This window comes from Mirounga angustirostris, unplaced genomic scaffold (assembly GCF_029215605.1).
Source record: "Mirounga angustirostris isolate CCGP_5_RB_7025 unplaced genomic scaffold, mMirAng1.0.hap1 SCAF_11, whole genome shotgun sequence".
Classification (NCBI taxonomy): domain Eukaryota; kingdom Metazoa; phylum Chordata; class Mammalia; order Carnivora; family Phocidae; genus Mirounga; species Mirounga angustirostris.
In genome coordinates this window covers 72,624,173-72,636,407 of record NW_026991719.1, presented here as the reverse complement: position 1 = coordinate 72,636,407, position 12,235 = coordinate 72,624,173, and the positions used below count along the sequence as shown (strand labels likewise).

Genomic DNA, 12,235 nt, shown 5'->3' with positions numbered 1-12,235 from the left:
GACACTGGAAATCCTAACTCCATCTGCGCAAGCACTAACACCAGAACCAATGCCCAACCCACTGTCTGCTTTTCCACCTCCACCAGAAAGCTGTAAAGCAAAGGAGAAAAAAAAACTGTTTTTCAGGAAGGAGAGACAAAAAACGGAGATGGAGGAATGTTAGTCCAAACTCTAAATCTGCCTCTGGCCTTGCTAGTGGCACCCCTGCTGCCTCTTGCTCTGCCTTCCCTCTCCTTCTTTTCTTGTACCACAATGGGTGCCTCTCACTCAGTGGCTCCTATACCATCCTTGGTGCCTTCAGCACCATTGACTCCTGCTCCTCCTAGCCTCACTACTGAAGAGCAAAAAGCACCCCAAGCTGTTGGGCCACATCCTTATGAGGTTCAAACTGGAACAACTCTTAAATCAACATGAAGGGGCCCAAGGGCTCCCCTGGACTTAAACTGCCCACTTCAGATTTCTCCACAAGAGGCCCAGATAAAATTGACAGTGCAAAACAAATTAATTGACTTTTTAGTGGACAAGGGTGTAACATATTTGTTATTAAAGCCAATCAAAGTTGATGGTTTAATTAAAATAGACATGTCTTTTGGAGTTATCATCATCAGATATAATGCAGATAACTAGCTTTTATTCTACCTGAATGTATTAGTTAAATTCTTGTTGTAACTGTTACAATTTGTCAATAACAATTACTTAAAATAATGATTGATTTTATCTAATGAAGTTTACATGGGTAATTGTTAAGAACAAGTAGGTTGAATAGATTTTAAAAAAAGTGTAAAGGTAAACTTTTAAATAGCTTCCAAAATCTTTGGTAACTTGAAACTTTGAAGTTTTGCTAGGTTAAATAATAAATTGGGTTAAATTCACTGGATGTCCAAATCTTTACAAAATAAGATAAAATGTTAATGTTTTAACATTAATTACTAAATATAGGTTTATCTGATTTTACCTTTTTATTACAGAAAACTAAATATGCTTGGATCTGCTAATAAGCATGTCTTATGCTTTATTAAAAAGTTCTATGAAAAAAATCACATTTTATAAAATATAAAATATATTCATAATTTTGCCAATCTAAAAAATTCTGGTCTAATAGACCGTCCACAACTGGTTACTACTTAGTTTTCACTGGAGAAAGGTTTCTGAGAGTTAAAATTTTGATACATGTGATTGAGACAGCTAGAAATGGTAAGGAAAACAACTCTATATATAGGAAAATAGGAGATATGTAAGAAAGGCATGAGGAATAAAAATACATTTTTGTTGAGGGGAAAAGTAATTTTTCCTAAAATAAGACTGGCTATTTATAGAGAGGTAAGAGTTATGACAAAATTTGAATTAAAAAAGCAGTTAGAAAGTTTATGAAGGGAATCTTTGGAAAAAAATATTTATGGTCAGGACTCACTAAGATTGGAATAAATGAATTTTAAAAGAACAGTGATATAAGATTGGAATTTGTTTTTTCTCTAGAAATTGGCTTAACTTTGTTAAAAAGACGAAATTTATTTTACTGTTGGTCTGCTCTTAATAAGAAATTATAAACAAAGTATTTTATCTGCACAGAAAAACAAGGTTTCTATGTTTGTTTTTAATTAGGTCTTTGATTACTAAATCTTCTCAATATTAAAGGAACTAAGTTTTGATAACAACTATGTAAACCTTTATTTTTGCCTTTGGGATCTTATTGTCACCTTGGTTAAATAAATAATAAAATATAAATTTTATAGTGATCTATGATCTTATTTAGGCATGTAGTTTAGAATCTTCTGAGGTTCTTAACAAACTTCCTAAAAATTCAAATTCTAAATAAAGTCTTTTTGATTTATTAGTCTTGTTTATTTGGTATGTTAAGTTACACTGGAAGCATTGTCAAACAAATAATGATTAATTTTCTTAGGTTATATTATGTGGGTAAATGTCAGGATGGTTTTAAAAGTTATGTAAAATTCCTAAAATTTTAATATATCTTGGCATAATACATGTAATTCTAATTATTAAAATGTTCTGCATCACCGAAATAACTGCATTTCCTTGACAAATACATTATAATAAACTCTTATCAGATTTTTAAACATAGCCATTTCTGAATCTTTTGTCCCTTGCAATTATTCTGTTCTTGCAAAATGCATTTCAGCTTCAAGGAATTTCCTGAAAAGGACTTTTGACACATGCAGGTCTGATACTTTTAAGATCATAAAACTAAACTAAGAATTTCCAGAACTAATGGAAAAACTGCATTGAAACAGAGCAAGAATTAATAATATGGGACTAAGTAACTTAAAAAATGATTATATTTTTATAATTCTTATTTAAATCATTGCTATTTCTCTAATGTTTTCCAAATTTAAGGAATCTTTTTCTCTTAAGATATCTATGACTTACAGAAATTTGGTAAAAATATTATTTTGTAGGAACACCTAGGTGGCTCAGTTGGTTCAATGTCTGCCTTCAGCTCAGGTCATGATCCAAGGGTCCTGGGATCCAGTCCAGCATTGTGCTCCTTGCTCAGCAGGATGCCTACTTCTCTCTCTGTGTGCCCCTCCCCTGCTTGTGCTTTTGTTCTCTCTCTCTCTCTCTCTCTCTGACAAAAATAAATAAATAAAATCTTTAAAAAATATTATTTTGTAAACAAACTGAAATATTTATTTTTCTTGCTACCTGATCCCTGAAGAATTTGGAAACTCTCAAGGAATATTCTTTCTATCATGGTAATTATCATTATTTGCATAAATTCAATGAAAATGGGTACTCCTTATAACAAGATACCATTGGAAACATTGGTTATTTTACCAAGGCTTTAAGTGGAATGTCATATTTAAGAAAGACATACATAAACTCAGATATAACCAGACAGCTTTAAGGAACTAAAGTTGACTGTATGGAGCCAATAAAGACCCTTGGAAATGTTGGCCTGACACATTGCTTACAGAGTTCCCACCAGCCTTACTGGGTGAGTAAAAAATGTCAGTTCTTGGAAGGTGCAGGAATCTCAAGATATTTCAGGGACCTCAGGAAAAGAAGAAGTCACTCAAATCTACAGGTATTACAGGCAAATCTGATGACAAGTTTTTCGCCTGGCTTCTGGCCTTGAGAGGCTATTAAAAGTTTAATCTAAAATTCATTGTAAAACCTTCCACCAAAGCAGGTTTTAAAACAATCTCTATGGTCAATCACCATTTTTGCTGTACTTATGTAAACAATTATGTAAAAATTAATTAAATTTTTTAAAACTAAACTTATAAACAAATCAGTCTTAATTTGGCTATCTTTGACAGGAGTGAGGGTGACTTTAGAAAGAAAGATTATATCTCAATAACACACCTTCATGAATGTTAGATTCTAGTTCTGATTATCTTTGAGTGTTTGTTGTTTCCTTATAAAACTAGCTTGGATCTAAATTCTTCTGGTTTCCTCCAATATCTGGCTATGACTCTCCAAAATAAGGTTTCCAATGTTCTCCTATTCTCTTGTCTTAAAATAATTAAGAAATAGGGGCGCCTGGGTGGCTCAGTCGTTAAGCATCTGCCTTCGGCTCAGGTCATGATCCCAGCGTCCTGGGATCAAGCCCCGCATCGGGTTCCCTGCTCCGCGGGAAGCCTGCTTCTCCCTCTCCCACTCCCCCTGCTTGTGTTCCCTCTCTCGCTGTGTCTCTCTCGGGCAAATAAATAAATAAAATCTTAAAAACTAAAATAAAATAATTAATAAATAAAACTGCCCTTTTTCTTGAAGCCCTGAAAATTGAAGCTAGACAACTCAAGAGAAACTTCAGAGAAATTGCCACAATAGCTCTTATAGACAATCTTCATGCCTGTTGCTCTATGAGCCACTCAAAAGAATCACTGGAGACATTTAAACTATAAACCATAAAAATCCATCAGATTGCCAGTGTCTGCTCCCACTCCATCTGAAGATGCTTTGAGCCTGACATCTAAAACTCTTCTCTTTGGGACCCCTTAGAACCAGATACTGGGTTTATAATTTGCTCCAAGCATTAACCTTTGTTTTTTGTTTGTTTGTTTCCATAGACATTGGGGAGGATATGTGTTGTGGTGAGCACTGTGAATTGTGTAAGACTGATAAACCACAGAACTGTACCCCTGAAACAAATACATTATATGTTAATAATAATAAAAGAAAGTACAGCAACCTCAGTAATAGAGTATATTATATAGCTTACATACATTTGTGTTGCTATGCTTTCAATGTGTGTAGCCGCTATTAAGATTACTCAGATAAGGGTGCCTGGGTGGCTCAGTTGGTTAAGCGACTGCCTTCAGCTCAGGTCATGATCCTGGAGTCCCTGGATCAAGTCCTGCATCGGGCTCCCTGCTTGGCGGGGAGTCTGCTTTGCCCTTTGACCCTCCCCCCTCTCATGTGGTTTTATTCTCTCTCAAATAAATAAATAAAATCTTAAAAAAAAAAGGTTACTCAGATAAAATTCATCTGAAGGTATGGAAAAAAAAATAAATGCCTCTTATTAATTACCTGATTGCTTGCTGAACAAGGTAGAGTCTATATAATAGCTAACACCAATTGCTGTACCTATATTAACTAGTCCTTGGAAGTAAGAACCTAGAGAGACAAAATCAGGCAGCAAGCCACATGGCTGCAACAGGCCCTTGCCCACAACATCCCATTTTTCCAAGGTGGCTGGGACTAGTTTACTGATCTATTCTCTTTGATACTGGTCTATTCTCTTGGTGTCAGATCAGTTTTAGAGGGAATGATAAAATTGGGCTTAACTATACTGTTACTATTCCTTAGACTATACTTGGAGATAAAGTTAATGATGCCATGTAGTGCCAAACAATGTAGAAAAATGAGGTAAAAAAAAACTACCCCTGATACCCCTCCATGAGAACAAGGAACCAAAAGCTAAGTCCTGCACCCATGTCAAATCCTTCCATTCCAAAACCCATAGTCTGCCCTAATTCAGCTTGAAGCAGTTACAGATGATGGACCTCTATGTATGTTCCATAGAAATGGAATGAAGGATTGAAAGTGGGGATTTGTAACAGCACTCCAACTGGTCTTAAGTGTTAACTTACTTCAAGCTTATGCACTCCTTGTTTGTTGACCTAAGTCCCTTGGTTTATAATAGAATTAACCTACTTTCCTTGAGATTTTGCAGACCATTGGCCTTAAGGAATGAAGGACCAGACTATCCCAAAAGATAAGGCCTGACCACATTTGAAAACGGCTGCCCAGCAAGTCTATTCAAGGTCATGTTGACATATGATTAACTGCCTGAGCACAAGTTTCCCCTGCACATAGCCCCCACCATTTCCCAAACTTCTCTTTTAAAACCCTCTGGTTTCATCTATACTGGGGAGATGGTCTTCAAGACATTAGTCCACCATCTTTCCAAGATGCTGACTTTCTGAATCTTTCTTTTCCCACCATTACTTGTCTCTCAAGTACTGACTTTCACATGGCGAGCAGCTGAACCTCAGTTTGGAACCAGTTTTCTATCCTGTAGCACCAACACTTCAAGATTCTGTGTAACTGGTCTTTGAGCATCTAATAGGAACTTGCAGCAAGGCCCCTCTTCTATTTCTGTCAAAAATCAAATACGCTTTTCTTTATACAAATTTGCTAAACCCTTCTATTTATGATAAACCTTAAGTAAGTTTTCCTTGAAAACATCTTATTTTGCAAAGCAAATGCTCAAATTTAAAAACTGTTGCCATAAAATAAAAGTACCTATTAAGAGCTTAGCTAACACTAATTAAAGGATTATATCCCCATAAGTTAAGAAAAAATTGTAAAATTACATAAATTATGCTATTTATTAAAATTAGCTTTAGATGCACAAAATTAAATATTGCTTTAATTCCACCTTCATAATTTGGGGGGTGTTTAGAATATATTTTTTTGAATGATACTTTCTAAATTAATCATTCCTGTTACCTTTCATAGCATCCATGCCTCCCACCGCATAAAGTGCCCCCACAGTTGATTTTCTAGGCTTTGTCCGAGGGCTTTGCATCATAGGTCTTCTCTCAGGTAAGAGATGGTACTTCATAGCTTCCATTAGGAGCTTCTGACACTCAAGATCACCAGCAAACATAGAGCTGTTTTCAAGATCCACCAGTAACTGAAAAGTAATGATGCATGGTATATGAAGTAAATAACCTACCATTAAAAATAACATATTTTTGCTTATATAACCTTGGAGAAAACTTCAGCTAATTCAAATGTAAAAGTGTTAGTATTTTAAGTTACTTAGTAACATATGTTTATGTTCACTTATGATTTAAAATGATTAAAGATCTCATAGTAGTAGCTACTGATCTGTTCAGATTTATTTGACATATTATATATCTTTTGAATAGATACACATATAATATCAAGAAGTGAAAGTGAAAAGACACTTAGAAAATGGATTAGTGAAAGCAGTTCACAATGGGTTACTGAAAGCAGTTCAAGAGACTATCTATGTCTACACAAAACAAGCATCTTCCAGTCTACTGCATGTAGCCAAATAAGCAGCCACCTTATTGGTGGATTTAGAGAAATTGGTACAAGCATGCCCAGTTAAAATAAAGTAATATCACCCATAAAGAACTGCATCTTTATCATCAAATCACTTTTGTAAAATATTCTGAAAGTAGATGCTTTTTATCTGTACATGTACATGTGTACATCAGTAAAACATATGTGTTAGTGGGTAGCCAAAACATTAGCAATAGTAGATGATCAATCCTTTCTAACCATCATTGCCTGACAGACACTAAGACCCTCATTGAATGGGATAAAAGCTAAGTAAAATATTTTTCCTGAGGTGAGCTGAGGAAAAGTGAAGAGCTTGTTTCAGAATTTTACCAAGGGTCATTTATATTGGTTCATTGGAGTTTTGGGTCTACAGTATCATAGGACATTGAGAGGAATTGCAGTTTGAAGTGGAAATGCTAATCTCATCCCATAAAACTTCCCTGAAATTTCCTGTTCTCCAGTGCTTAATCCCAGCTTAGTTCTCTTATGGATCACTATTTTGACTTGGCTGGTGAGACCTCAAGCATTTCCTTAATGCATATGCTGCTGAAAATAAGTTTGAAAACTGAGTTATGTAACTTTATTTCAAAATATTCTTCAGGGATTTACCACCATTCTCTTCATATATTTCATTTCTAGAATATTTTTTAAAGTCACTATTAAAGTTGTTTTGGAAGGTCTATATTCTGTATGATATTACCCACCACTACCACCATTAGGAAAAGTTCACAACAGTCCACACTTTAGGCATAAGGCATACTCAGGGATGGGAGGCCAAAGACCATTGGTTGTGCGTTTGGGCTGGAAATTTCTCCTCATTCCAATAAAGTAAGACAAGTCCAAACTAACCAGTTTGCTGAAAGAACATATAGAAAAAGCAATATAAAGTTAAGGGCTTCTGATCCATTATACCAGTGCATCTCATTTTTTTTGCATATCTAAGAATCATCTGGCGAACTTATTAAAACATGGATTCCTTGTCCTCACCCCCATAAATTGTTTCAGTACGTCTGTGGTGGGGGCTTGGAAAATTGGGTTTCTAACAAGCTCTAAGGAAATACTAAGCTGCTAGCTCAGTCATTTTGAGTAGCACTGCCTTAGAGAATCTAATAAATCATATAGACCCTCTCATGAGAATAAGGCATGCAAGTGTACACACATTCATACAAACATAAAATTTCCAAAGATTCTGAACCTTGGTTCTAAAATTACATGTATATTTTAATGTTTCTCTTTTTGGTGTTACCATTGCCTTGCCCTTTGAATAAATTTGCTATACCCAAGAAAGCAGTCAGTGTTCTTTCATTGCATATGGATAAATTCTTCATAGTAAATATGTAGCTCCATGGATTTAATTAACAGATAAAAGTAAAAAAAAAGTAGAAAAATCATCAGTAAATTAATATTCTATTTTTCAATATTAGCATTTAATTGGTAATTTGTTGAAAATTGATTAATTTTAATGTTTATGAAACTACTGATCCACTAGATCTAGATGAAGCTCCTCCTTCCAATGTGGATGATGTTTGATGATTTTAGTCACAGGCTATATAATATATGAAATGTGCATATGTGCAATATATTTATATATATACAATATACAATTGATATCTACTGTTGATCAATTTGCTACAGAAAAAAAAATGTTATCACCAATGGTAGAAGTATATAATGAGACTGCACTCCAACCTCACTAAGCTTCACTTACTAAAATTCAGTATGAGGTAGGTCAATCCCAAATCATATCCAAGGGTGTTTGTTTTTAGAATCATTTTTACAGCATGTATGATAAGGATGTAATTATAATGATTCTGTAGTTCATCTGAAGCTACTTTAGTATGATTTCAATCATAGCAGGTAATTAACCATGTTAGTATTAGCCAGACTAACTCCTTGCTAAAGTCTACTTTGGGATGCTACTATATTGGTTATTATCAGCTTGCCTAGAAGGTGGGCAGGAAAAGAAAAAAAAGAGCCTAGTCATTTTCTCTGCTTCTTACAAGTGCTGTTTGATGAGGAAGAAACTGAAACTAAAGAATGTGCTTTCTTAGATTTTTTTTTAGGGATTATCTGTAGCTTTTTTTTATACTTGTTTTCCCTGCATCATAAATAGTGCTAATTGAAGGTTGGATATGTCCTTCTGTGAGACAAATACTATACACTCCAGTTAACAGAAATCCTATAAATAAAATAAAACTAGACAAAAAAGGAATGGATTTATGTTTAGTGGTAGTTTAGAACTATATGTTACCTGGGTAAATTTCCATACCTGTGGTGGAAGTAATGGCAGTCTGATATAAGAAAGCAACATTGCTAGGTCTCGTTGCCTAGCCTGCACATCATGCCCCACCCATTGCATTAGAGCGTGGAAAATTGTTTCTTCATCAGGCACATTAATGTCATCACTGCACAGAAGTTTTGAAATTTCATTAGCTGGAAGCAGGAGGAATTCTTGGTTCTTTATTACCTCAATGAAGTGTTCCTAGAAAAGAAAGGTTTTCTACTTAAACTTTCTACTTTAGAAATGTCCTAACCAAACAAGCATATGAACACTTTGCTTTGTTAAAATTCAGAAAGGACCAGAGGGACAGGTATATGCATTTATAACAAATAGGTGCCATTGCTGCCTGTGACAGAGGGCATAGGGAGTCTTCTGAAGTTGAGGAGCCAAATGTTTCCCCTGAGAATTATTTATTGAACTCAGGTAAAGGGATTAACTGCTTCATAGGCCACATTGGTAGTGCCTGAGTTGATACCAGTTCTTTTCTGTCCTAGCTGTTGTAGGTGGCAACAACTTACGACTCCAGAAGTGATTGATGTTGAGTTGGTCTTTAGCCAAAACCCTTAAGAGAAAGGGTGGAAATTTTCAAGGGGGAGGATACCTTGAAGATCTGGGAGAGGTAACTCTGGCTGTGCGTTTGAGGGGGCAACATACTGAATTCCTTTGAGTTGAGACAAACAGATTGATGAAAAACTCTTTTCTCTTATGGAAAAGCATAATCTATTAACCAAGGCAAATGTATATTTTACAATGGATAATACACAGATTTAGGACAATCTAAAAGGGACTTTTATGGAGTTATTTTTTTGGGGGGTGAATGGGGTTGTCTTGCAATTTTTATATATTATTCCTTAAATCTCTCTTCCGTCACAGTGTTATATTTTATCAAGTATCAAATTTCATGCAGCTGTGTTTCAAATTTTTTTCTTCAATACACCACTATATATATTTTTCTTATTTATAATGTTGCATATTTTTCTATGACAACACAATTATCTTTTTCAACATTTTTCATAGTAAAAAAAAAATCTTAAGTTTTAAATGTGATATACTTCCAAAATGGAGATAAACCTGTCTAGTTGGTAATTTATGTTGCAAAATAAAGAGATATTCTTGAAGCAGCTTAAAACAGCCTCTAAATAAATTGGGGGGAATCTTGGATAAATCAAATCACTCCCTCAGCTCCACTCAGAGTTTAGTCATTGTGGAACTGAGTTAGCTTAATAGTAAAATTATTCATACAAAAACCAATTTTTGATAGACCCATCAGGGAGCCCTGGTACCATAAATTCCAAGCTAAATTGTCTATTTAAATGAAGAGCCCTCTTGTGACTAAGGTAAACAATTAAGAGAGGACTACTGTTTTTAATGTAGCAGATGTCCCTGGTTGAAAACCCTCTCACCTACAGCAAAGTAATGGAACTAGTACTATAACTAATAATACATTACATTTGTACAGCACATCACACTTTCACAAACATATAGTCAAAAAAAACCCCAAAACAAAACATTAAGTCATCACCAATATGATCTTGTAGGAGGTGAAATCATTCTGATGAGAAAATAGGCTATGTGAATTGTTTGGTCTCCTGTGCAATAAATGGCAAAGTATAGACTCAAGCCTAAGTCTTTAGGTCTACTCCATTTTGCTCAACACTGCAACTGCCTTTCATAAGTGACATAATTTTTATGAATGGGTTAAGGAAAAGATAAAACTCTAAAAATGTATAGTTACCTATTACTGGTAGTGTATGTAAACTCTGAGAGTTTATATCGTTATGTCAATATGACGGAAGACCCTATATCTCATTCTCCTTTCTATCCACTCTCCAATGAAAGAAAAGAAAAATAGAAAGCAAATGAGAGAGAGAGAGAGAGAGATTGGCCCAGTTGGTAAAACCTACTCAGTGGTTAATGTGGATCATAGAAAAATCTATCAAATTAGGTTATGCATTTGAAAAAGTTAAGAAATGATTCAAATAGTTTATATAATGGTCAATTTATTTAGCAAGAAATTAGAGTTTATGATAGAATTTGTTATGGTTCCAGAGAAACTTCCCAATGAGGCTACTGAAAATTGTTTGGCAATATAGTAACCTAGTTTAAATAAAAAAATAAATATATTGATTTAAAGTATACACATGGCACTGCAATATCCAGTACTGTAGAGAAATATTTAGTTAAGCTTAAAGAATAATTTTAAATTGTTTTATTTTGGAATTATTTTGTTTCTAATTTCAAGATAAACACTTTCTTCTATACACCTTTCCAAGAGGTTTGATACTCATTTTTTAATCCACACTTACTTTGTTGTAAAACTTACTAGATAAATATAACATACTTGCTGAGTGTTTCATCTGTGCAGACTACTATTTATGGAATTATGATGGCTAATTTAATGTGTCAACTTGACTTACCCATGGAGTGTCTAGACTTTGTATCAAACATTATTCTGCGTGTATCTGTGAGGATGTTTCTGAATGAAGCTCATTCACATTAGGGAGGGAGATGTTTTACGCAGTCTAATATTCAAATGTTTGTAATTGAGTCTTGAGAGTTCAACATTATTCTTAAAAATTAAAATTACTTATATTTTAATAATATCAATACAGTATTACAAAAACATTATTATAGCAAGACCTTTCCTCCTTTGCTTTATTTATAGTAGATACTAAAATAACTGAAGAAAGGGAGTTAAGTGAGACAGCAGTAATGTGCTTTTTGCACATCCCGCTTTAACATTCAGTTTCAGCCACATAAGAAAAGGAAGACAAGTTCATTTTGAGCAACAAAAAAATAATTCAAGCTGTTTATCAGAATGTGTTTTGACAGTGAGAGTAAGATAACAGACAGGAAACTTAATACTTAGTTTAAGAATTTAAGTAAATTAACAGGTAGTTTTCATGTTTGGCTTTTGTGGTAGGATCATTCTTTGAACTATATAACTGATGTTCCTATAGACTATATGGCATCTGTATTTAGCACATAGGAATATAAATAGTATGATTCAGTAACATATATTAAACCGTCAATCCATTATAATATAATTCTCCCAATAATGCTATAGTTTGAGGACTTTGTTTGAAACTTCAAATTTTGAACAATGACCAAGGATGGGAAAAAGAGGGAGAAAGTTTTACCAGGAAAATTTAGAGAATTCAAATATTGGAAAGTTTAAAAATTTAAGATCTGTATTAAATGTTAACAAAATATTGTTTATATGCCTCTCAATCATAAACTCATAATGTTAATTTTATTTTTAGATGTGATTCTCTATTGTTTGCTTTTATGTACTTGCCTTTTTGTTTTTGAATCTTAAATAACCATAGCAATTTTCTTAGCTTGAAAGATTTATCTTTTTGATCGGATTTTACAGAAAGATCCATCTCATATTTTTCCTGCTTCAGAGGTTCAAAAGTTCATTTTCTTTTTTTTAAAGATTTTATTTATTTA

At 33.9% G+C, this 12,235-nt stretch overlaps 1 protein-coding gene across 2 annotated transcripts in view; it reads right to left on the bottom strand.

The window, feature by feature from the left end:
- Positions 1-12,235, bottom strand: part of KLHL4 (kelch like family member 4) — a 171,499-nt gene that overhangs the window by 57,272 nt on the left and 101,992 nt on the right. For both annotated transcript variants that reach the window (XM_064574317.1, XM_045880176.2), the window contains 2 exons: positions 8,771-8,983; positions 5,917-6,103 (listed from right to left, as the gene is read on the bottom strand). In XM_064574317.1, coding sequence (XP_064430387.1) covers positions 5,917-6,103; positions 8,771-8,983 — 400 coding nt within the window. The remainder of the gene's footprint in view (positions 1-5,916; positions 6,104-8,770; positions 8,984-12,235) is intronic.